Source organism: Xiphophorus couchianus, chromosome 11 (assembly GCF_001444195.1).
Source record: "Xiphophorus couchianus chromosome 11, X_couchianus-1.0, whole genome shotgun sequence".
In the NCBI taxonomy this organism is placed as follows: Eukaryota; Metazoa; Chordata; class Actinopteri; order Cyprinodontiformes; family Poeciliidae; genus Xiphophorus; species Xiphophorus couchianus.
In genome coordinates, this window is record NC_040238.1 from 28128438 (window position 1) to 28156189 (window position 27752).

The 27752-nt window shown below is 36.5% G+C and overlaps 1 protein-coding gene across 2 annotated transcripts; it reads left to right on the plus strand.

Moving 5' to 3' along the window:
* The first annotated feature begins 4526 nt into the window (after positions 1-4526).
* On the plus strand, positions 4527-27279 carry grm5a (glutamate receptor, metabotropic 5a). 2 transcript variants are annotated; one of them, XM_028031077.1, is made up of 18 exons: positions 4527-4695; positions 4805-5100; positions 5188-5321; positions 7671-7932; positions 8082-8196; positions 11045-11294; positions 15739-15974; positions 16090-16211; positions 16295-16419; positions 16508-16676; positions 18141-18267; positions 18650-18767; positions 19397-19583; positions 20142-20300; positions 20396-20521; positions 21116-21298; positions 21402-21571; positions 23646-27279. In XM_028031077.1, the coding sequence occupies exons 2-18, from the start codon at positions 4879-4881 to the stop codon at positions 24514-24516; spliced, it is 3576 nt and encodes a 1191-aa protein (XP_027886878.1). In that variant the 5' UTR covers positions 4527-4695; positions 4805-4878; the 3' UTR covers positions 24517-27279. The 2 variants fall into 2 exon arrangements, with proteins under 2 accessions (XP_027886878.1, XP_027886877.1); XM_028031076.1 differs by having other exon boundaries at positions 4527-4684.
* The last annotated feature ends 473 nt before the right edge of the window (positions 27280-27752 follow it).

Sequence of the window (27752 nt, forward strand, 5' to 3'; positions counted from 1 at the left end):
GGAGGAATTTTCACTGAAGTTCTTGAGACCCCACTACCCCCCTCCACTGCTCTCTCAGTCACATGCTAAAATACCCTCAAGCTTACCTCATGAGTGGTGCAAACAGCCTGAAAAGAACATACACATCCAAGGACAGGGGTAATTTTCATAGTTCAAGTCAAGTAAATTTCTTTATATAGTAACAAGGCAGTTCAAAGTGCATTATATAACAAAAATATAACACAATAACCAAACAAACAAACATTAAGTTTTGTCAAATTCCATCATCAAAATCATCAGCAAGTATACATCAAATATAAAATTAATGTTCCAGTTATTAATAATAAGTCAACTCTCAATAGGTGTGTTTTTAGCCTGGATTTAAATGAATTCAGTGTTTTAGCTGTTTTCTGGACCTTTCCAGGTTTGTGGAGCATAAAAACTGAATGCTGCTCCTGTTTTACAGTTCAGATTTGTAATCGTGCAAAATATTTCCCTTTTACCAGAGATGTTATGTATGTAATAAGGCTGTTTTCAGGGCAAGAACTGCAATTTAGCCATGGCTATAAATGCAAATGTATATAATATGTTTATTCTATATACTTGTCCCATTAGATTATTGAATTAGATAAAATTTACAGTGCCTTCAAATGTAGTTATATCCCTTTTTTAGTCATGTTACCACAAACTTCAATGTCTCTGTGTTGGGAAATTCTATGCGATCAAGTAACCCAAATGTATGTGTTGCTTTGAATTGGAATGAAAATAATCTGTGGTTTTCAAAATGTTTTATTGATATAAACCTGAAATGTATGATAAGCATCTCCACATTTCCAGAATCAATAGCATGTGCTCTGGGGTTTATTTCTATTAGATATAAACCCCAGAGCTTGAAGTAAAACGAGATTGAAGTTTTATATATACTGTATACTAAACACCCTTTTTGGTGGTATACTTACTAATTTTATGCTTCACATTGTGTTGGCATGAACCTAATTCCCAATATATAGCCACACAGAACATCAGTGTGTTTTCTGTGGTTGCACTGTGAAACTCTCCATGACAGTAGTGGGACCACGGTTTTAAATTCTGCCACAAAAACCTCACTCTGTATGCATATTTAATTTGAACATTAATGTTAATGTGAAATTAATGCATTTTTCAGTTTCAAATATCTAACACACTTACAGGCAGTGCCTAAAAAAAGAATAATAAAAAAAACTCCACAAATTTCTTTAAGTTTTTTAACCCACTAAAAAGAACAAAAAACCTCAGTCCAATCCTTGACATTTTCTACATTCTTCAGAAACCACTTACTGTGTCGTCACATATCATAGATACGGGACTATTCACAGCAAAGACTTGAAACAAAGTCCTCACTGAGAAGCAGCTGACTTACACACAATTGGTCTGAGCAGTTACGTATGTGCTTTGTGATGATTCTTAAGAAGAAAAACTCAAATATCTTAACATCATTGATGCTATCTCATGTGACATTTAGTACTCAAGACAGAGGCCATTGTTAAAAAGATCAGTGTTCATGAATTTGTTTATCTTGATAACACAACACGTCTGCTACCAAATGTTTGCCACAGGGGAGCAATGCAGACAGTGAAGGCCAGTATCTTACCACTAGTGGGCGCCATGTATATTTTTTATTTCTTCTGCCTGCATCCTTCCCCTGGTAGCTGTTAAAGGAATTCAGTGTTTTAGCTGTTTTCTGAACCTTTCCAGATTTGTGGAGCATAAAAACTGAATGCTGCTCCTGTTTCACAGTTCAGATTTGTAATCGTGCAAAATATTTTCCTTTTACCAGAGATGTTATGTATGTAATAAGGCTGTTTTCAGGGCAAGAACTGCATCCTTAATTAATTTGATTATACAGTGTTTATATACATCATGCTTTTCTCCTGCCAACAAGATGCAAATAAGCACAGTCGTGGGAAGAATTTGATGAAAAACAAAAATAAAGAAGAAAAAAGTAGGGAAAATACAGCAATACATGCTCTGACTGAGATTACTCACCCTATACCTTGTCATATCTCCAAAGGCCTCACTGCATGTTGTGGGAGGGCAGATATTTTCTTGGTTTAATAATGATTTACAGCATAATAGCAACACAACAAGTTGAAAGACAATTGTTTAACCATATGTAGGTTAAACTGGTTTGACTGAAAATAACTTCAAACATTCTCTTCTTGCCATAGCCTATTTTAGATTGTGTAAAAAGCATTACACACAAATAAAGGAATGTTCTAAATAAATTTCTAAATACCTTACTTAGCCACTATAATTTCCAGACCAGATTGTCATATGAGTTAAGAGTTTCTTTTTATTAAGCACTGCACTGCTTGTATTTCTGTGTGCTCTCCTTGTCCTCTACTGGCTCATTTTTGCGATTAGTTCCAATAAACAATAATACTTCTTGAAACAAAACAAGTATTTTGTGTTTCAAAACACAAAATGCTTGTGTTTGAGTTTCAAAGTCTCATTTTTACTTCCTGTTTTCCAACAGCAGAGGATGCTTATCTTAATGAAGGATTTTAGTTTAGTAAAAAGGCCTTAGGAACTGAGTGAAAGAAATTTTGTGCAGCTGTTCACTAAAGTCTAACACATATATTTCTATTTGTACATTCTTCAGAAATCTACTGACTCTGGTGATAATCAGCAATATATTTCACAATTCACAGCAGAGACCTTATTTAGTGTCCACACTGAGAAGCAGCTGACTCAAAACCTTGCTCTGGGCAGTGCTTTGCTTTGTACAGACTTCCAAGAACAAAAACTTGAATATCTTTAAATCACTTCTCCTCTCTCACATGACTCTCAACACTCAAGACTGCAACCAATTTCAACAAAACCTTGTTGTCTTTGGATTTGCTTAGCTTTATTATAGGTCTGCTAGCAAGTGTTACAAAAAGGGCAAATGTACTCGTTGAAAACCGGTGTCCTGCCACTAGAAGGCGCCATGCATCTATTTAAATACTGAGTATATCTTGCGTCCTGCACAATGACCACTGGAGACAGGCGCCAACCTAGCATGGATAAAAGAGTATAGACAATAAGATAAAAGAGGAAATCTGTTTGGTTTTTTTTCTTTTATACAATTTCAGTTACATGCAAGGCTGCCATATTAGATTTTGATGCTGTGATTGGTGAGAAACTTCTGATTATACCCTCAAAAACAAAACTTCAGAGGGGCTGTTCTTTTGATTTCATTGTTTGAAACTTGGAAATGTGAGCTTCTGACAGAAAATAGAACACATAATTAAACCAACTTGACAATGTGGCACAATAAATTTTATTTTATGAAATATAATATTTTATTTCATTTTTTTTAGTCCTATATAGTGCTTTTTTAAGTTTCACAGAACTTGAAACCTAAGATTCAGTAGCTGGTTTCTTCAAGGGTCTGCCATAATATGCTGCGACCTCCCCTAATTTTACTACATAACTCATAGACACCCTGCAGGGAACATGCTGTCAAATTTTAAGATTTTACAGTCAAAAGTCTTGATAGCGACTTGCTGATGACTGCATGGTGGCCAGGTGGTTAGCACAGTCACCTCGCAGCAGAAGAGCCTAGACATTTTTTGCACAGAGTTTATATGTTCTCCCAGCGTGTCTGAGTTCTCTCTTGGTACCCTAGCCTTCTACATCCTGGATGAATGAATGAATGAATGAATGAATGAATGAATGAATGAATGAATGAATGAATGAATGAAAGACAAAAGGACGGGCGGAAGTCATGTTAACATGGTAAATTGAGATTCTTTGTCATTGTGTTTGTGACAAACATTTGAGAACTTGAAGGAGACAGTTGGTAAATTATCATTAAAGAATATTTAGAGGCTTTGAAGAATAGCTTTGGGAAAGTCATCTGATTATTTTCTGAAAAAAAGAAGCAATTACTGCAATGAGACTGTGCTGACTTACACTTTAGCAAATATAGCAACCTTCAAATTCCCAATAAAATGCAATAACCTCTTAAAATGTCAAAGGTTAATCATTAATTTCGAAAGATTTACAATTAAAGCATAAAACGGCACAAAAACATTTAAAACCACTTAGGAGATATGATGTCTTCTTGTTTTTCAGATTTTATTCCCACAGGTTTAGGTTCTCTGTGTTGACAGTGTGAGGCTGACAGATAGTTAAAGCTAGCATGTGCTGTATTACCTGTAAAAGCTTCAAAAGACTTAAAACTAAGGAGTCTCACCTTTCAGTAAGAGGACAGCTCTTGCAATCAGAGCTACAACGGAATGGTTTAGATGACCCAGACAAAGTCAGTGAACTTAAACTATTATTTTTATTACAATTGTCTTCCTTTTTTACTTAGTATCTCATAAAAATAATAACGTGCACTGAAGTTTGAGGTTGCAGAGTGTATTCTCTGTTTCCATAAGTTCCCATCTGAACAATCAGTGGTGAAGCTCTCCACACTGTTTTGGATGTAGAGGGGATGGAGGAGGAGAGGGAAGTGGAGGAGGGAGGAGAGTAGGAGTGGGAGAGAAGGAGGGGGGTTGTCTTGTGCGTCAGTAAGTCAAGCATGTTCCAATAACGGGCTGTATTATCTGCTGCTATTTGCAGTTTGTCGTAGCCAGGCACTAGACTGAGCTCGAGTAAAAAAGCTGCACAGGCTGCTCTTTACTTTTCCTCTGTGATGGAAACAATCTCAAATGGACTGAAATCTGGATGGCAAAAGGTAAGCAGAAAGTATGTGTTTAGTTTTTTAGCTCAACTCTAAAATTTTAGTGTCAAGTTAAGGTATATTTTTCTGACTTCAGATCTTTCACACCTAGCTTATGTGCATCTTTTTCCTCAGGAGGAGTCTAACTGTTGTCTGTGGCTTTGCTCTCTCCATGCAAAACACAAGAGATTCATGTGAGAGGGCAGAGGATGGAGGCAGGTTTAAAGAATAGCACATGGACAATGAAAATATTATGTGTGAGGTTGTTTGGAGTCATTCTGTTGCTTGCAACTGATCTGAGCTGGCTGAGCTTGAAAGAGCAGGCTGTGGCCAGTGCCCAGAATAATGAGAGAAGGGTGCTGGCGCATATCCCAGGGGACATTATCATTGGAGCTCTGTTCTCTGTCCACCACCAACCACCTGCAGACAAGGTACCTGTTGTGTGAGTTTATGTCCTTGTGTATCCTGTATCTGTATGATGAAGGTTAACAATCCACTTGTTGGTGCACTTTGTTTAGGTGCATGAGCGAAAGTGCGGTGCAGTGCGTGAGCAGTATGGGATCCAGAGAGTGGAGGCCATGATGCACACTCTGGACAGGATTAATGCAGACCCCAATATCCTTCCCAATATTTCTTTGGGCTGTGAGATAAGGTCAGCAATAGGAGCAGTAGCTCCACTTACTTTTAGCAAGTAAATAATTAACCTACTCAGAGTCATCTGTTAGAAAAAAGGACTCAGTTGGTTTTGATTCATTCAACTTGTAATGAATCAAAACCAACAAATAAAAATCACAAATAAGTTAGGATGAAGCTGACGACTTAAGTTAGCAATAACCAAAGATAATGTAATATATGAGTGTCTGCACTACACTTTTGCCATTTAAATGTCATTTAGACAACTTTGAAATTTAAAACAGCTAGCAGTTTTGAAAAATAGCTAAAATCTTTATTCAAGAGTTGTTAGATGCTTTAGGTAGTCAGCTGTGGCAGTTCTATTAAAAAAAATCAAAACAAATATACCGTCAACAATTAAATATTTTAAATTCATTCATTTGATTTTGATAATTTCTTTCCACATAAGCTTTCTCAATCTGCACCCTGGTACATGGAAATTAACCATTACATTTTTCACACCTCTGCAAGAGATGTGAAAAGGGGGGGAAAACATTAAAACAATAACTCCACCCTTTATTATTAAAGACAAGTTAGAGAAATGCAGCCTTGTGAGTAACTTTAGTAAGGGGAAAAAATTTATAGGATAAGTATTGTATTTTTTCATTTTTTCAGAATAATTGGTGCCACGTTAACTGGTATTCCTAACAATTTCTAAATATGTTTAATTCAATGTCTGTTGTTCTTTTTTCCAATTAGATTGCTTCTCTGGGATATAACAATGATGGAAATAATTTCTCCTTACTACTATTAGAAATAGTAAAGATAGGAAAATATGCTACTTAAATTCATTACATGTGTTTTACCAATAATTACTTAAAATTGCTACATAAAAGTAGTTTCTTGACTAAAGTCACTTATGTTTATAGGTAGAAAAATAGGTACCATTTTTTAAAATAATTAAAGCTGTGACAAATAAACCTGGGTGAAGATTCATGTTTATTTTTGCCACAATGCACAGTGAAGAATATGGTAAGAAAGGTAAAAATATGTCCAAGGCTCAGTGTTAGAAAACTGCAGCAAAGAGTAACTTAGGGTCACCAAGTTTCCATAACAACCATGTATTTTAGGGCTCTTAACATATCATTGCAAGGAATTGTGATAAATGTGAAAGGAGCTATAAAAGAGATCAGAAAGAAATAAACAAAAAGACCAATCAATTTAAAAGTGAATTATCTGAAGATAAGAGTAAAACAATTTTAGGTGGGAGGGGAGCAAGAATAATCTTTCATGGAGACTTCTGGGAACTGGATACAAACTAATGATCCCTTGATAGAAGAAAATTGCACAAGAAAGTGACAGAAGGCTGGTTGAGAAGGAACCCACTTTTAATTAACAGAATGAAACAAACAATTATCCTGCAAATCTTTAAGGATCAAAAAAGGTAATCCAAGTAAACCAGTTGCCTTCTTTCCGCTTGTAAAGTACCTCAAACCAGTGGTTCAGAAATATTTTTGGAATAATCATTGAGAGTTTCAACTACAACCAAAATAGCCACAGTAGCCTGTTCTTGTTGCTATTACTATTTATTACTAAATTACTTGTAAATTACTTATTACTTGTTAGTGAGCACAACATGTAGAATATCTAGTCTTTCAGCTTGAAACAGAACCATGGTTAAGACTATGTTGTTGGGTTTTTTTTGTTTTTCAGATCACTGTTTTAAGTGTGCAGCGAAGAAGTAGTACCACCAGTTGTTTTTGACACTTTATTATCTGCTTGAGTTTAAATTTGAATTCTTTGGAATATTCTTTGGAATATTCTCCAAAATATTGGGTAGCTTATAGAAGCTATAAACAGTAGCCTTCTGTTTATATTTTTTCCGGATAAGCAAATCTTTTTGACTTTAGCTTATGAATTCTATATTATATTTACATGTCTTTTTATTCATTACTACTACTTTTTATTTATTTATTTATTTTTTTATTTACTCTTACAACATAATTTGAAAACCATGACCTTGAAGTAAATCCAGATTTAGTAGCTGGAGAAACCCTTTTTGAAATGATATACTTCTCCAGTCATTTTTGCTACAATTTGTAGTTTTGTTTCCAAAATATCAATGAGCATTACAAGATGCTTCTGCTTCACAATGATGAGAAGTGACTGAAGTCAGCCTCAAACATACTTTATTGAATTAGGACAAATCTCCCGGTCAAAGCTTAACAAAATTTGAGCTTAAAATAACTTAACTAAAACGCCAAGTTTACTGACTAATTCAGACTGTGGAAACCCTCCTATCGGCTTTGTTTCACTCGGGAAGCACTATCAGATCCTCTAATCTTTTTGCCAAAATATTGTGATGGTGAGCTCAATGTTTGTTCACCAGGGACTCGTGCTGGCACTCAGCAGTGGCTCTGGAGCAGAGCATTGAGTTTATCCGGGACACATTAGTGTCCAGCGATGAGGAGGAGAGCCAGGCCAGATGCACAGCAGAAGCAGGGAGCGTACTCCTGCAGGGAAAGAAGCCCATCGTGGGACTCATCGGACCAGGCTCCAGCTCCGTGGCTATCCAGGTGCAGAATCTCCTGCAGCTCTTCAATATCCCACAGATTGCATACTCAGCCACCAGCATGGATCTCAGTGACAAGGTAAAGTTGGAAAACAAACTAGAAACATTAAAAGTTCCTGTTGAATTTTATAACCTAGAGTCCAGATGCTATGTAAATACAAATTAGTGTACAGACCATTCTTTGAAGTATGTCACCAGACTTGTGAACATGTAAATCTCTCCCAACAGAGTCTATATAAATACTTTATGAGAGTGGTGCCATCAGATATGCAACAAGCCAGAGCCATGGTGGACATTGTCAAGAGGTATAACTGGAGCTATGTGTCTGCAATACACACAGAGGGTAAGACTGTATGCCTGTGAACAAACATAGTATTGATGATTGAAAGCAAATTAGTTCCAGTAAATTAACCCAAATAGTGAAACCTGTGTGCAGTTACATTAAATAAATCAGACACATTGACAAGTTCAATTATTTGAGTTACTACAGAGTGATGTTTTTTTTCTGTAAGAACACAAAATGTTGTTCAATTTTATATGAGATCATAAAAAATGTAGCTCTTTTTGCATCACTTACTTCATTAACTCAGTATGGCATGGAGGAGATCAACTAGCTCTGCTTGGGTGTTCAGGAAGCTAAAGTGGATTTAATAGTGGCCTTTAGCTGGTCTGCATGGTCAGACTGGCTAAATAACAAACAACAAGTCTGCCAACAATGCAAACTAGCTAAAGGCCACTATTAAAGCCACCTTAGCTTCCTGAACACCTGAACAAAGCTTTGCTTTTGCTCATCTTCCTCTGGACAAAAACCCACAGATTAAAGGTTTAGGTCAGAAGAGTTTGCTGTTCATCCAGAAAAATAATACCATGAACAATGAAGAAGGTACTGGCCTTTTTGACACTGTTAAAGGTGTAGTCAAACATATGCTCATAGCATTTCATTTTTGTATAAAAGTATTTTTTTTTTATTAATCTTTTTATATTTTAGTATTTTTAATAGTCTATTTTTTAGAAACTGCATTCTGGGTTTTGATCACCTGGGAGCAACTTTGTAAATAGAACTGGCAAATGGCAAAGTTTTCAGAATATTCTACCTTACTAAGATACATTTTCAGTTTACTAGATCTATCACTGCAACACCAAAAACAGTAGATACTTCCTGTAAGATGTCTGGTTTTAAAGGTTCTGTTTGTGTAGTTTCAGTAGTTTGTATTTTTTCATTGAAACAAACAGAGAAAAACTATTACATGAATCAGGGTATGATTTGCTTGATGCTGAACCTGTTTCACATGGTCAGATTTAGACAGAAAATGGTTTATTTATGGTAGGAAAAATAATTTTTAACTGGGTAAAGTCAAATGTTAAAATATTTCTGTGTTTGAAACCATGCTCAAACGGACACATGGAATCCCACAATCTTTTTCCTTTTTTAATTTAGATTTGTAAGCCATCCTCTAAACCTGGCAGAACACATGAGGAATAAATACACAATTCTATCATCATTTTCATAGAGTCGGTCCTTGAGTGACTAATCCTATTTATTAGGAAACAAATGTGCTGCCAATGTATAATTCTTGATTTTTTCCTTCAGTGTGTTACCACACTTTCTGTTAAGCTTTCAGTGTTCTTACCACTGTTTATTAATGCGCTTGAATAAATGCTGAATCTAAACTGTATTTTCTGTTTTCTTATATAACAAACAGACTGGTGTTGAACAGAATTTTCAAAACAGCTAAGTCGTTTCAAATGTTGTTTTCTGCTTTGAGAACTAAGGCTGTCAGTTGTTTCTCCAAGGAAAACCATGAATATTATGTTATTTCTTTCAGCTGCCAGCAGGCAGTAGGTTTGCACAGTAACCCTACAGAAAACGTTTATTTCATGCAGTTGTATCCAGGATCTTGTCCATATTAAAATTGTTGTTACCATAGGTGAGAGATGGAACACAGACTAACCAGTAAACTGAATTCTTTGATTGTTGGCTGTGGTCTTTCTTCTCCATAACAAATTATAGTAACAGCTGTAAAGCTAAAAAAGAGACTCCAGTTTATCTATTCATCTTCCTCATCCTGGAACGAATGGTTCACCTTTTGGGGTTGAAAATCATGCTCTTAAACTTTGAGGGGATTACGCTCAGCTGTGAACTGCTTCAGTGCCACTGAAGGGCATGGCTGAAAGACACTAACAGAACCGCATCATCTGCAAAAAAAATAAAATAAAATACCCTGAAGTTATCAAACAAGAGACCTTCATCATAATTATTCTCAATAACCACCATAAACAAAGAGATTGTGCTACCCTGGTTCAGAATGTGAGAATAGCTTTTGCTTTGGGCAAAATATAGGAAAAGGTAGCCTTAAAAGCAAACCAGGTACTCTGTAGTCTTGCATTGCTTTAAACAAAATATATCGAATGAATTTTGCTTTACCACTGAGCCACCAGGTGCCCACAATCCGTCATCACTGATGAACGGCACAACTGCACTACAGTTATTAATCCAGTAGATTCTGTATCTGGTGGAATTTAAGATGAGCAGAAATTTTAGCGGAGGCTCTAATTATTGAGACATGTTGGAAAATTATTGGACATATTAGTAATCTAACCTGTTCAGGGTGTAGACCACCTTTCACCCACTGTCAGCTGGTGTTAAACACCAGCCCTTCCATGTCCCTACAAGAATTAGTCAGGCTTATAAATCTAATTAATGGACATTAGTCATCAGACCATTTCCTTCAATTATTTATCTATTTAATAAATGTAGGTCAGTCATGCTTGCAGCACCGCAGTGGGCTTCTGTGAACTAATGGCAAAGTTTATGACCCAGTAAATAATAATTTTTGGTATACACTTGCACAGCAGCAGAAACTAGGTGACCCACTTTTCAGCAATAATGGGGAAATCAATCACTCGACAGCATCTCCCATGACAGGAACAAAATTACCACATGTTCAAGTGCTGTGTTGGCATTACACAAGTGTATTTCTTTGTTTTCCTGTACTGCAATTACACATGTGACCCCGCAGAAGAAATTGTTCCTAGAAGAAATGTGTCAGATTTTTGACTAGATTCCAGTAAAGAATGTCTGAAAATCACTTTATTTGGTCAGGAAAAGTCTCAGTTTTCTCATTTCATTTAGTTAGATTGAATGACAGACACCTGACTGTGTGTTTTCAATAATGTGCTTCCATCCGTAGGTAACTATGGTGAGAGCGGTATGGAGGCATTCAAAGACATGGCAGCAAAAGAGGGGATCTGCATTGCCCACTCTGATAAAATATACAGTAATGCAGGGGAACAGAACTTTGACAAATTACTGCAAAAACTCATGGCCCATCTACCCAAAGCCAGAGTGGTGGCCTGCTTCTGCGAGGGCATGACAGTCCGAGGCATTCTGATGGCCATGAGACGAAAGCGCCTGGTGGGGGAGCTGCTGCTGGTGGGAAGGTGAGCAGGGAAATCTATCATTTTCAATTTCTGCCTGCACGTCTCGTCGCTGTGTGTATTGTTTGCCTTTACTAAGGAATAAAAGTTGTAGCCATGCACAGTTTGTGCCTCTACATTTACAGTCTTGTTGCTTTCCACTTTCTCCAGATGTCCAGCGTCATCCATCCCGATGTATTTGTTTATAGTGGAACCATCTTTGTCCTCTCATCCTCATCATCATTGCATCTTTCAGTTTAATGGTGACCTTTAAACTTCAAGGTATTTTTACATTCTGTGATATTTTCTTTCACAGTGTATTCAGCTGTGTATAAATATTCATATCTTTTGAATGTTTACACATTTTGCAATATTACAAGCACCAATTTCAATGTATTTTGTATGATAGGCCAGGGCAAACTAATATAAGAATGTGAAGTGGAAAGAAAAGTATATGACAAAATGTTTGCACCTAAAATAGTGAAAAGTTTTGTTCCCCAAACCCTCAGAAAATTGTTAAATCAAGTATACCTGTGATTAATGTAATCTCGGTGTTAAATATAACAACAAAAGGTCCTTGGTATCGTTGGATGAGTTGCAGATACTCACTGATAAGATTTAAAGAACCAGCAGAATTATGATGTAGGAAGCTTTATACTAGCAGCGAGAAGGAAACTGATCACAGTTTGACATCATATTGATGCTGCTAATGGCAATGTAATTCTAAATGAAAATCTGTTTGAGACTTGAGACTGCAGCGTTCACCTTCCAGCAGGACAATGACCCTAAGCATATAGCTAGAAGTACAGATCGATAGTTTAGAGCAATGCTTTTTTTGTGTTTGAATGACCCAGTAAATCAAATGGAGAACCAGTGGCATGACTTGAAAAAGCTGTTCAGAGTCATTCCATATCCAATCATACTGACCTTGAGCTATTTTACAAAGAATTGAAAAACTGTAGATCTGGTGGAGACATAACTCAAAATACTTGCAACTGTAATTACAGCAATGGGTAATTCTTCAAAGTATTGACTCAGAGAGGTTGAATAAAAAGGAATATCCCTGTTTTTAGACGTTTATTTGATTCTGAAAAATCTAATTCTTTCTTCTTTTACCCTACAAAGATACACTACTTTGTGCTGGTTTGTCAAATCAAATGTGAAACTCATTACAGTATAAAACTGTTGTGCGCGAATATTTAAAAAGGTTCAAGGAGTATAGATATTCCTGTGCATAATCGTGACAAATTTGCCTGTTATTTTTTATAATCCTAATTTTTATGTACTCAAAGTATCAGTGCCACCTAAATATTAATTGTTCACTTTGATGAAAATGACTGCATTGTCCATGTGTTCAGAAATACAAAGTTGAGAGCCCTGTTTTCTCAGTTTCTATAATAAACCTTCTTTTTTACCATATTATATGACCATCTGCCTGCAAATTATTTTAAAAGAAAATAAGCCAAAGATTGGGCAAAAAACATTGAAGAAAAAAAAAGGTCTTTAAAATCATTAGCGATGCAAACAAGTGCAGAAGAGGCGGTGGATCTAACGAGAGGTTCCAGTCTCTCTCTGAGAATAACGTGTTTTATTTTAAGGTTTGGCTCTCTGGCTCGCTCTCGTCCCTGGTGTTCTATAAATGCCTTTCCTCATTAGGAGCCACATATGTAGGCTGTCGCTCAAATTTGACAGCAGGAAATGTAAAATAACCTTGAACTACATATTGTAAAATCACAAGTCTCTAGACTTTCCATAAGCTCACACGTCATAAATACTCTAGCTGTGTTGCCATTGTATAATTATTTTATTGATGTCAGTTAAATTGTTAGGATTTCTTTTACTTATATTATGTTTTGCTTGTAAAAATTTGAGATATGCATGTCCTGTCCAAAATTTGCTCTTTTAATGTAATCACTAGTGTTTCTTTGTTCTACAGGTTTGTTTAGTGACCTGCAGAATTTAGATTTTTATGTGAGCCTAGAGATTTTGTTACCAGTTTTGTGCCTTTGTGCCATGTGTGCATGCCTATGTCCCATAAATGGAGAGAAATACTTGGATCATAGCAAAAATCTGGAAGAAAGTCCTCCGGACAAGTGACACCAAAGAGGAACTTTTTGGACTGCAAGTAAACCTTGTGTGCTGGAAAATTAACATTGAACATATCATTCTCATCATGAAACATGGTGATGGCAGGATCATGCTGAGAGGTTTTTTTCAGGGGGAACAGAAAAGCTGGTCAGTCAAAAAAAATAAAAATGAGACTACAACAAAGGTTCACCTTCCACCTGCACAGTGACCAAAGATGCACTGCCAGAGATACATAGTTTAAATCAAAGCAAATATGTGAGTTAGAATGGCCTAGTCAAAGTCCAATTCTATTTGAGAACCACTGGAAGAAATGGCAAGTAGCTATTTTCAATAAAATCTAACTGGATTGAGCTATTTTCCAAAGAAGAACAAACAAAAAGCAAAAGGTGCCTAGAAAGGCAGAACTAGTAGAGATATATAGCCCAACATTAAATACTGACTGTTAGGTGGTTGATTAAGGGGTGAACACAAAATGCAAGTCAAACTTTTTATTTTTTTAAACTTTTTAAAAATCATATGCTTCCCTTTTACTTCACAAGTATGCACCACTGTAAGTTTAAGTAGCCTTGAGCGACAAATCTCCACCCTTGGTTCTGGCTGCTGCACACAGTTTTTTCACACAAGAGCTCCTGTTAACCACTTGGAATTTCTATTACTGTTAATGCAGAGTGATCCTTCATTGGTTTTCCACCCACAAATGCAGAAACACAGCAGCTGAGATTGCTTATAGGTCATAGAGGAGAGCTTTTAGTCCATTTAGATCAGACAGTTGTTGATGTTTAGTCTATTTTTCTCCCTCCTTATTCAGTTTCAAGTATAAAAATGACACCTTTCTTGCTGCTGGATTGTTAAAAAAAAGGGCTGTTCTAAAAATTGTATGAAAAATCAGACCAAGATGTTTGTGTACACACATTGCATAGCACACATATATGTGTCTTCAGGCATGTAGGTGGTATAGCAACACGCCGTATGCAGCCTGGTGCCCTGCTAGGTCGATGTGTGGGTTTCAGAGCGCTTGTTGAACAGTGATTCAAACTATCCAGAGTCAAAGCCCTCTATGCTTTTCAAATCTATTCCTGCCTTTTTTTTATGCCAGTGCACCATTTCTGTACTCGCTTCTCTAAGGATGTGTTATGAAATGATCTCCTACCTCACCAGAATCAGGCATTATAAGAACACCCACACACTGTTGTGTAACTCCAGCTTGGTTAAATAAGTTTTTAGACAATTACTTCTCTCACAGTTTCTTTAAGTTTGTTAGAAGATATTTGCACCAGTCAGCCATGACATTATGACCACCGGCAGATGCAAACATATAATTATATCACTATTGTGGGTGGCATATTTGAAGTAGCAAGGAACCACTCTGTCCTTCAGTGTTTATCTGTTAAAAGCAGAGGTTGGGAAGTTATAAAAATGAGAGCAAACTTAATAAAACCCATAAATTAGAGAACACCTCCAGCACTTAAGGGAAGTTCAGCATTATGTCAAAGGAAGAAAAGGTTTGTGAAAAAAATCAAGGCATGTTGTGTTGATCCTCTTTTTGTCAAAAAGACAATTGACTGAAGCTTAAAGCTGACAGGTTGTCACAGAAATGTGTGTGATAGCCATTTGGATACCTTAGAGTTAAAGTAAGGAGTGTGTCTCTATGGAGGGCTAAAGGGTACAAAATTAAATAAATAAATAAATGTTTAAATAATGTACATAATGGACAATTACTGTATAAGATATCATTAAACCATTAAGATGCAAACATGTAATAAATAAATTAAATAAATCTATATTTAATTTATTGTTAACAGGGTGGTTAGCTGTTCCAACAATTCTGTCAACAAGTTATATTTAACATTTGACTTTCTTGCCCACTGAAGCAATGCTCTCAAATCAAAGGTTGGATTTTAAAATATGGGTATGAGGCCAAACTACAGCAAGATAAATTCATCTTAAAGATTTTTGCACGTGTACAATCGCTGTCAACAAATACAGGCATTGTATTTGATGTCAGCTAAATATACAGTATCTGTTCTCTTTTGTTTTTCTGTCATTAAGTGTCAAGTTTTAATGTAACCTCCTTTACAATGGAAAGTAAATGGTTTTCTGCCACTTTTGCTGAGGTGACAGTGCCGTCTAAACAGTCAAACCACAGAGTGGGCTGCAAAAATGATAAGCAGTTAACAAGATATTCAAACTGCTGTGGCACAGAATGGTTTCTGTAAAACTGTGCACAACTATGCACTTAGTCATTTTTCTCACTATTTGAAATGGCTGGTTTGAAGCCAAACAAATGTAGAAATGGTATTAAATCTGATAAGAAACATCACATGAATCTGCCCACTTCCAGTTTTCACTCTAACCTCCTTGTTGGACTTTCTCTTTTTAGTGATGGCTGGGCAGACAGGTATGATGTCACTGATGCCTATCAAATGGAGGCTGCCGGTGGGATCACCATCAAGCTAAAGTCAGCACATGTGAACTGGTTTGATGATTATTACCTGAACTTGAAGCCTGATTCCAACCTGAGGAACCCCTGGTTTCCTGAATTCTGGCAGCACCGTTTCCAGTGTCGACTGAGAGGGCATCCACAGGAGAGCCCAAAGTACAACCGCACTTGCAGCTGTTAGTATAGAAAAAAAAACATGCTCCCTGCACCCACATTGAACACTTGTAATCTGTCAATGACATCATAAAATTAAGTTGTTTTTTTGATAATGGTCATGTTTGTTCGCCACAGGGAGAGAATCTCTACGACAGCAGTATGCCCAAGATACAAAAATGGGTTTTGTCATAAATGCCATTTACTCAATGGCTTATGGTCTGCATGCCATGCAACAAACTCTCTGTCCAGGATATAAAGTATGAACCTCAAAATTGTGCTTATCCAGATTCCTTTACTTCTGATGGCGATAACATTTACTGCATTGTTCTGTTTTTCAAAGGGTTTGTGTGAAAACATGCGGCCCGTAGATGGCCGCAAGCTGCTGGATTACCTAATGAGAACCAACTTTACTGGTGTATCTGGAGAGGTCATCCACTTTGACCAGAATGGAGACTCCCCTGGCAGGTAAGGACTCTGATGAAGACGAAAGAAAGGAGAAGATATTCATAGTGTTAAACTATACACTGAAAATGTAGGTTGATGTGTGCTACAGGTATGAAATCATGAACTTCAAGCAGATCGGAGTGGGTCAGTACGCTTACATCCATGTGGGAAGTTGGGATCAGGGTGGTCTGAAGATGAATGATGAGGAAATATGGAGCAACAGCAGTGAAATCATCCAATCAGTCTGCTCTGAGCCCTGCCAAAAGGCTCAGATCAAGGTGGGATTTCAAATTTAATTCAGTTCAGTTAAGTTTGAAGTGACAATTCATTCAGTTTACAATAGAGATGCTATGCAAGATGTTTAGGATTCTTAAATTTAGATATCTATCAATACCAATATTCATTCTAAATTCAGAGTGCTGAGAGAAGAGGTGTACAGCATAAGTCGTCAACTCTTGGATTTTATTCTTGAAAGTGTAAATAAAATTGTCTTAAAAGAGGCATTTGGACCGTTGGGTGGATCTGTGGCCTCAGCCTGAACGGCATCAGTTTTGGGGTTGATACAAATATTGCATCCAATACTATCCGATACGATCCAGTACTATCTTTAATTTAGAAAGTTTGTGTCCAATGTTTTGTACCATTTTTATACAGTCCTTACTTTTCTGTATTTTATTTCATTTACATACTTAACAACATATATGCAAGTCTTTGCTGTAAAATGAATGAATTTCATGGTTTGCACATTACTACCTTGCATTTTGTCACCAGGATTTATAAAGTATACCTCTAAAAACATTGTATCATTCCTGTCCCCTATTCCGTCTCTGCTTCTTCACACATGGGACCCGAGTGTTACAAAGGCTCATATGTTTCAAGTCGTGTGTTGAGCAAAAAGAGTTTGAAGTAGCAGTTCCCAGTTGGATATGAACTACACCTCTGCATAATATCCACTATAGATAACAGCCCTTGTTGTGAGGAAACCTGTGAAGTACAACCCACACACCAGATTTAAATTAATCCCAAGTCCTCACTGCTAATCATGACAATAATAAGATATCTTACTAGAGATGCAGTTCATGCCATTGTTCAGGATTTAATCAACTCCAATCCAGCTTTATTTAGCTTCATCCTATTTGTGCTGAGGGGAATCTTTTCCTCCTCTGTATCATCACACAGTTTTCCAACATTAATCTCTTATTAAGCAGTGTCTAGTATCTAATGCACCCTAAATTAAATTAAATACTGAACATCAAAAAGATCCTAACCTGGTCTGAACTTCTTACCCCAAACCAAATTCCCTTTTTCTGTCAAATCCAAACAACCAGGCCTCATTTTCTTTCTTCAACAACGTTGTGTTCCTGGTGACTGATGACTTATAAAAAGGAATCCCATACAGTCTTTCACACATCTATTTTTCAGTTACTGCACCCATTCCTTTTTTGAGCCAGGAATTAATTATTGTCACTCTGGCAGTGTGCATTTTAGCATGCGTGCCAGAGGAGAAAATATTAAGCTTTTTAGGTACCATAAATTAACAGTGCCTTGAAAAATGACATGGAATATAACTCCATGACATTGTACAGGCTTTTGTCTTCTTTGTTTCCCATGACGAACACATTTTAATTTACTCGTCCTTCAGAGAAGTCAGAGTGTAAGATTAGCTACAGAAAAGTGCCATTGGAGCTTTGAGACCTTTCCACCTTTCTTTCAGCTGTGTGTCTGTGCAAATGTGTTTCCAGGTGATCCGTAAAGGAGAAGTCAGCTGCTGTTGGACTTGTACTCCCTGCAAGGAGAACGAATTCGTCTTTGATGAGTACACTTGTCGAGCCTGTATCCTGGGCTCCTGGCCTACAGACGACCTTACTGGTAAACATTTTATCTCTCACACAAGATATTCAAGCAGGACAAAAGAGGAACATCTGGTTTACAGAGGGTTGATCCTCCTTAAAAATTCCACTTCAGATTTTCTCTATCTTGTTCTCAAACACTCCCTTATAGTTAGCTATATGCAAAGCACATTGTGACTAACACAGAATGACTTACTACTGTACAAATCAACCAAATGCTACATACCCAAAGAAAGTACAATGGCTTTGCTCTTTTCTTATCTAGAGTTTACACTTCTAGATCACTATTTTTTACCATAGCCCTTTTTTATCACTTCATATCCAAACAACTAATGATATGTTTATTGTTATATAGTTTGTATAATTTCACATACATCATATATTCCAATCCTTCTCTTCAGGTTGTGAACCAATTCCGGTCCAGTATGTGCGATGGGGGGATCCAGAGCCAATCGCAGCTGTAGTCTTTGCCTGTCTGGGACTCATGGCTACACTTTTTGTTACTTCTGTCTTCATCAAGTAATTAAATGGATACATTTCTTACATGTAATGCATATTCTTAATCAAAATCGCATGGTCAAAATGAGGACAACTTGGTGAATAGTTGGTGTAACTTGGTGTAATTTCAGGTCAGTATAGATCTTGTTTAGTATTTGTATTATGCACATACATACATATTAGGTATTTATTTTATGGTGGTAATAATAAAATGATTTAGATATAAACATATATTTATGTTAGAGTGTCAAAGTACAGCTATAAATCCAAATGAGAATCTGTTGCACAATTTAAAAATTACGTTTTGAAATGCTTTCATCTATGTTTGATTGAGCTAATGCTATTTTGCAAAGACGTATCTGAAAAAATAGCAGTCACTAGATGTGTACAACAGGTAGAGACAAATCCCAAAAGACTATCAGATGTAACGGTAGTGAAATCTATTTTTTGACAAAGTCTTAATCCAAGAGGGTTGAAAAACTGCATGCCATACTTTGTAGATTAATTGCACAAAAATAGCTTTGAAAAGCATGTATAATTTCCCTTTCATTTCACAGTTATCATCACTTCTGTGCTGGTCTGTCACATAAAATACATTGAAGTTTGTCTTTGTTCAGTGAACCTATAATTATATATTTTTTTTAATGTAGGTTTTGGGACACTCCTGTGGTGAAGTCATCTAGTCGGGAGCTTTGCTACATCATTCTTGTTGGAATATGTCTGGGTTACCTGTGCACCTTTAGCCTAATTGCCAAGCCACACATTGTCTACTGCTACCTACAGCGGTTGGGGATTGGCCTGTCCCCTGCCATGAGCTACTCAGCCTTAGTTACCAAGGTATTCTCATTTACAAAATGAAGTTAGTCATTCATTTGTCACTTCCTATGAAACACTGAGATACAGCTTTATTACTTGTTGTTCAAGCATAATCTGATGTCACATTTTTACATAACACCATAAAATGCTCCAGAGTTTGACACATTTTTATCAAGCTGATTTGAATTTAAGTATTTCAAATCAGTATCAGTATGTATTTGAAAGATAAATGTGATTCTGTTTATTTTTTTTATATCCCTATTTTACATAAAAGACTTACATCAAAAGGTTTTCCTATTCGCATTTTTAAAAATTTAATGTGATATATTAATCAACAATGTGATATTTTGTTTGTTCATATGTATGTATGGTGTTAGCAACAAACACAACATTGCTGAGCTTCAGAGGCTGGCGCACTGCCAGTTATAAGTGAGACAAAAATTAAAAATCTTAGCGTGGGCTGAGGCTCATATTCCAGGTCAAGGAAAATGATTATTCACACAAATCACCGTGAGAAGTGTTATCTTCGTTCAGTCTAACTGAAACACCCATATTCATTTTGATCTATTTTTAATTCAGACCAACCGCATAGCACGCATCCTGGCAGGGAGCAAGAAGAAGATCTGCACAAAGAAACCGCGTTTTATGTCCGCCTGCGCACAATTGGTCATCGCCTTCCTACTCATACTGCTGCAGCTGGGGATTATTGTGGCACTTCTTATCATAGAGCCACCAGAGGTACGTATGTATATGTGTGATTCCAAAATACTGGATGACAATAATGGACCTTTATTCAAATAAACAGAGAAACATTTTTGCTTTGTTTTTTTTAGGTGATCTATGATTACCCCAGTATCCGTGAGGTACATTTGATCTGCAATTTGACCACTTTGGGAGTGGTGGCCCCACTGGGCTACAATGGCCTGCTTATACTCAGCTGCACCTTTTATGCCTTCAAGGTACTTCAGGAATACATCAGTTTGTTTCTCACTGATCTTCCAATGCAGCTTGATGACTGTTTTCACAATTTTCATTTCCTTATTTATGTTTTTATCCAAACGTGCCATGCATAAGAAGTTTTGCTTTCCTATTTTTTTTTTTTTTAGAACTTTTTAATATTGTTACCTCAGTTAATAACTTTACATCATAGATTGATACAAAGTACTCCAAAAATGTTCAATGAAAGGAGAAGTTTGGATGGGTTTCATAAAAATGTAATAATTGCATTGTACATTTATGTTCTTTCCCTGTACATGCAGCTGCGGGTCTTTTGGTGTGTGTCACTTTATTCATGTCAAGCGCAATCATATTGCACATGTTTCTTTCCAGATTAGTTCAAAATTCATTTTATTTTATATAATGGGTATCACACTTTTGAGTTTTTTAAATCAAGTTCATTCGAAAGAGTCTAGAAGGCCATGTGTCCTTTTACTTCCAAATCATGTATTAAAAAAACATCATTAAAGTTTGTGGTTTTAAAGTGACAACATGTGAAAAAATAGGTATTGTAACTTGCACTGCTCTAAATTTCAATTTGTCGTTTTCTCCTACAGACTCGCAACGTGCCAGCTAATTTCAATGAGGCCAAGTACATTGCCTTTACCATGTACACCACCTGTATTATCTGGCTGGCCTTTGTGCCCATTTACTTCGGCTCTAATTACAAGATCATAACTATGTGCTTTAGCGTGAGCCTCAGTGCCACAGTGGCTCTCTGCTGCATGTTTGTCCCTAAAGTAAGAAACAAGCACTAAAACAATATTTTCTGTTTTGAAAGCTATGCTTCTATAATTATCTTTCTACTCTAATTGTTACATGTTGCTGTTTTTATACTGTCAGGTGTACATCATGCTTGCCAAGCCTGAGAAGAATGTACGCAGCGCGTTCACCACTTCCACCGTTGTGCGCATGCATGTGGGCGATGCCAAGAAAGCTGCCAAGACTGGCAAGTCATCCAGCAGCATGGCCAACCTGTTTCGACGTGGTGGATCAACACAGGACAACATAAGGTAGATAAACACCAGAATATGCTGTTGAAGATGGACTGTAGATAAAAGGTAGACATGATCAACAAGTGTGGTGTTTTGGCTTTTAAAAGATTTCTGTTTTTGGTGACTGCCTTAGAAATGAATGGTTTTGCCATTTAAGGAAAAGCATCAAATGCATTGCTTCTGAGGCAGAGATTACTCTCAACCGCTACACAAATTTAATAATACACTTTTTTGTCTATCAACTTTCAATAGTAGCAGTTGTTACATTAGCGGTAGCCTAGGCAAACCTCTCATTCTCCCTATTCTCAGTAGCAAGTATGCACCAACACCTCATTGATTGTATATGCATAAAGCAATACAAACTTGTTTATGGCACAACAGATCAGTAAGTTATTTTAATTTATCTGGTGCTTGCACCAACCCTTTCTAATCCCGTTCCTATTGCTGACATCAAAAACACTACTACTTTAACTTAATAGAGCATCTAGACTACATATCCCAAAATATGTGACACAATGTTTGCTACTACATCCAGTTGTATTGGGATTTCTCATGGCAAGATTATTTGGAACAATTTGAAAAAATAAAAAAAACTCTCTTTTTTACGATGCCTTGATTTCCACCTGCATATACATTTCATGTATATTGCAAACAAATATGATTCCTCAATGGTGAGGATGATGTTTTCATACCTCTTATGGTTTTCACCAAATTTGTCATTAAAATCAGGCAAAACTTTGAGAAAATGACTCTTCTTCTCATGTGGAAGAATTCTCATGCATTCTCATGAATCTCTCATGAATCTCTCAGAGAATTTTCAAATAAAATTTGATTTACTTCAAATCTTCAAATTCTGCTGTGCACACATTTATTTTCCTTAAAGAAAAAATTGTTTGAGACCCTTATTGTTGTAGGAGTTATAGATTTTTGTCATATCCTTCCGAAGTCCTGGTTGGTCACAGAATTCTCTCTCTAGATGCTAAAATTTCAGAGAATGCTCTTGTGAAGAAAAAACTCATCATATTTACTTGTCATGGAAAATGAATCTGTGAACAGTCCCATTCTCAGTCCTACGACTTCATCAGAGACTTGATGTAATGTTCCAAGCTGCAAAATGTGTGAAAGTCAGGTGGGAAGAGACAATGCAGAACGGACAGACTGCCAACATCAAAATGAAACAGACCTTAACATTTAAACACTTGTCAATCTTATTTACAAAATCTATTGATTTTTTAACCTAAAATTTTAGCTGGCCTTGAATTTTTACATAGTGGCACATCATATGAATATTTATTTATGAACATTTACAAAGCTGTTCAATTTTTAATTTTATACACTGAAGACCTCAAATTACAACAGGCTGCATTTGAAGCTAAGAAAAACAGCTCCCTAAGCTGAGAACAGCCTACCTCATTTGGGTTAAGTCCTCCCAGAGGAAAACTGGATCCTTAGAGGATTTCTCTTTCTAAGGAACATAAACGAACATGCAAGGAGATTTAATATTACACACACAGCAGAAGACAGAAGAGAAATCCAATGGAGAATGTGATTAAGAAACAGATAGAGACAAGGTTATATAAAATGTCTTGGAAGAAAGTTATATATTTGTGTATACTGTCTTGCAAAAATCTTCATGTTGAACTTTCTCACATTTTGTCACATTATAACGACAAACCTCAATGTTTTTTATTGGTGATTTAGACCAGTTCAAACCTGCACACGACTGAAGCTACATATGAAAGATACATGCTTTTCAATTTATTTTACAAATAAAAAACAGAAAAATGTATTCACCCTATTTTAATATCATACTCAGAAATAAAACATCTTTGGATTTCCACAAATTTAGCCTCCATTGGAGTGTTGCAAAAAGACAGAAATTCTTTAAAAAAGCCGTAAGAAGTCATGTTTGGAGTTTGCAATACAATAGACACAGCAGGTTCTAGTCAGGTTCTTTAACTTAAACATTAAATGTGGCAAAAAAAAAAAAAAACGAAAAGTCTTCATGAGGAATACTTTTTCACTGTACTGTATATGTGAGTTATTACCAAAAGGCTTTAGCAGGATTAAAATGTAACTGTCTCTTTTGCAGCTCCAATGGAAAATCTTGGGGGCAGACTGAACGGAGCTCCAGACCAAACTTGTGGAAGAGGATGTCGTTCCACGTTAAGAAAAAAGACCCGGTCGAGGTGAATCAGACTGCCATCATCAAGCCATTTTCTAAAGAAGACATAACTGGGGAAAACAGTGTCACAGAGCAGTACGAAGGCCCACAGCTGTCTCAATCTTTTACCTGCTCGCCCTCTCAGTCACCTCTGCCCACCATCAGTCCACATGCAGCTAAAGCAAGAAGTCACCATTCAGACGGGAGAGGTGAGGAGGTGCAGGTTTTACCACCGTATGCACCCGAGTTCTCTTCTGGGGTCAGGCGGAGAGGTGGGGACAACGGCCAGATTGCTGCGATTGTAGACGGTGGGGACATCAGCATCATTAGCGTGGGTGAAATTGGCCAAACTCAGGGTACCACCATCATGGACCAGATCAGCTGCGTTGTCAATCGTTTCACCGCCAACATCAATGAGCTGAACACCATGATGCTGCCAGGAGGACCCGTCCTCCCCCCTTCCACCACAGCTCCGCCCGTTGCCTCCGATAACTCCCCATGTCCATCCCAGTATTTCAATAGACAGACACCTTCTACCGTCACCACATATGCCGAAGTGACTGCCGTCTCCAACTGCTGCGACAATCGACCTAAGATTTACGAGCAACTGGCTGGAACTTGCACGGGCGGGAGACGGGCAAAGAATCCAGAAGAGCTGATGGCTCTGACGCCGCCGTCCCCATTCAGGGATTTCTCCCTGAGCTCTGACGAGAGCTCGCCTCCCTCGCTGTCCCCAGCTTCTGAGGCCGAATGTGACCAGCTGCTGCTGAGACACTACCAGAGCTCCTCCTCTCTCTAGACCTCCTCTCTCCTCTCTGTGTTTATCTTCTATCCGGAGTATTTTTAACAACGTAAAGGCAGCCATTTTTGCCAGGACCAAACTTTCAATGCCTTTCTATGTGTGGATATTGTAGATAATCAGTTGGTTTTTGTAAAGTTTTCAGATGGGACTGAATATGCTTCAAATGTCAGTTGGGGCTAGGATAGAGAAAATTAGACTTATATAGGAAAAAAGATTTTTTTAAGCAGTTCCAGTCAAACATTTATAATCACTAGTAATCTATACAAATCACTTATTTGGGAATTTGAATCATTAATTTGAACTATTTCTTTACAGTAGCTGGCACATTGTTTTAACAAGATAACATGCAATTTTGTAAAACGACAAATGGGTGGCCAAGTTTCAATTTGTCATTATTATTATTATTTTTTTTTTCATTTACACTGGATCAAAGTTATATGCAGGATATTTACATTAAATTATGCTTACATCCCCCAAATAATAGCAATAATGCATCGAGTTGCTACTGTGGACTGTGACACTAATGTTCCAGCATCTTGCAATTTACAATCTTCTTAAATCTTGATGGTTCTTCTGTTGTTCCAAGAGATTCTGACCAGTTTTCTTTCATTTGAAAATGGCTGTTTAGGTTACATGGCTTTAACTTTGGCAAAATTTGTGTTCTCACAGGAAAATCATCATAAGCAGATGTCACAACTGGTTTTGTAACAGATGAAGAAGAGTAATAGTAAGCTTCTCAAGTAGCTTCAATGACATTTTTGATCATTTATAAACCATGATTCAGAGCCAGATCTACAAGAGGAAGCCAACCAATTGAACAAACTATATTAATTTTAATAAAGTAAATGGTCAAATTTGTTATGTGGATATCCATCTCTTTACTGCTGGCTATAAAATGTTTTTCTTCTTTGCAAGTTGTTGAGGAACATTTTGCCAAATTCAAATAGGCATGTATGCACTGTGAAGATGCATATATAATTTTTACAGAGCAGACTACACTACACAACTCTACAGAAGTTTACATTTTTGCACCCAAAGATTGTTTTTTAAAGAATAGTTACTGCTATATGTTGCATAACTATTCCATCCTGGGAAAAGAAGGATGGAAATACATGAATAAAAGCCAAAAATGTATGTGACATTTATGACAATGATGAATATATCTAAATTTTTGACAGGAACCACACCATCACAAAACCTTAAATATTAAATAACACAAAATGTACTAAATAAACAAACAAAAAACCTGAACTGAACTTAGTGATAATTTTAATGTGCTGAAACCCATGAGCATTTAAATACTTTCTACAGCTTTTTGCTAAACATGTTTCCAACGCCAAAGAAAACATGGATGTTAAGCTGAAGACTATTTTATTTATAAGCTTTTAAACCACATCTTTCTTTATTCAAGTATTCTTTTTAAGTGTTTCATGAAATTCATTTAAAATTACACATGGACCTCAATCTAAATCAGTGTGCATATTAAATTGTTGTATTTCAGTTGTATATTTGTAGCTATTTATGAACACTGAAAGGATGATTTTTTTTTTTTTAGCTTGTTGATGAATTTCTGTATAATGATGTTTTGATTTTATTACTGTCAAACCTCAGAAAAAAATAAGTTTAAGATTAGAAATGGCATTTTTTTTACTCACTCACTAACTCATTGGCAACCCTTATAGACAAAAAAAATATTGTGAATCCTTTTTTTTTTTAAAGGTTTTGTTGGCTATAGTGGCCTTTATTTGAAGGTAGTTCGACAGGAAAGAGGGTGATGAGAGAGGGGAAGACATGCTGCAAATGTCACCAGACTGGGAGTCTAACCTGCAACCACTGCCATGAGGAATAAGGCCTCAATATGTGGATTGTGTTTTGCCCTTACACCACCACAGCACCTCAAACCTTGCAAATCCTAAAGAAAAAAACATACAAAAACTGCAAATATTGCATTTTGTTGTGCATTCTCCTCCTCCATTCTGCAAATCCTCCTCTTCTGAGTGGAAAGAAGTTATTTGCTTCTCCAGGGAATACAAGCTACTGTCTCAGTGAACACAATCATCAGGAATGTAACCCATAAAGAGCTTAAAGACACCTTGGATGTTTCTTCTGTCGTTCTATCTCAATATGACTTAGCTGAATGTATGATGAGGTAGGATTTGTAAGTGGACCAAAACTATTTTTTCATCTCAGGATGCATCTGAAATAAATTGTTTCTGACTGCATCTCTTTCCTGCTGGATTAGTGAAGTTGTTTTCGCAAAATGTTTCCACTTTGCATGATCACTCTCTTTAAATGCGTTAACTTTAAATATCTTGGAATTAGACTTTTATAGTTATTAGATACAGTAGCAAAGCCATTATACTCTGTTTTGTTATGTTTTTTTTCCTGAATATTTGAAGTTCTAGATGAATGTCTGTATTCACAGACTCAGCATTTTAGCCTGTGAGACAAAACTGATATTTATGTTGCAGCTATCCTTTATGTGTTTATCTATTTCTTTATTTAAAGTTTGGCTTCAGTCCCTTGTCTCTCTGTTAATATTTAAACAGGCGATGATGTGTTTATATTCAGTATTTTGTTTTTTTACTGAGTCATAACCTAAGTTTACTCCTGGAAAGTTACCATATTTGCATGTACCTTTGTACATTTTGTAGACTAAAATGTGAGTTTGTGTTTGTAAGTTATTGAAGATAGCCTGTACTTTTCTTTTATAAATTTCTGACAGACTTTTACTGCATTAAAGGAATCCATCTAAATTTAGCTGCATTCTTTTTGCTGTTACTTTCAGTTTCTAGTACAACTTAATTTAAAAAGAAAATCAAAGGGATGCAGATTTATTTTTTTTATATTCAGACATTAGTGGTTGCAAGGTTTTCAAATGTACCTAAAGCAACCATTTATTTCATAGTAACTATTTTTAATTAACAAACTGGACAAGCAGTCTTTTTTTTTTTTTTTTTTTTTACATATTTTTAGCCCTTGTTACTTAAGTACACTGTCAAAAAAAGAACTTAATTGTGTCAATTCGCCATGCGACAACTATTAACCATAATAGGAATTGGGGTTTCTAGGGCGCCCTTCATTAAATAACACATTATAGCTAAATATTTATACAGAGCTTGTCCATGGTTGTATGTATGCCCCCACCAGCCCAGTAACATCTATTTTATGCAGTGCTAATTTTTACATTCTGCACTGATAATTCTTCGCAGCATTGGGAATCCAAAAATGAA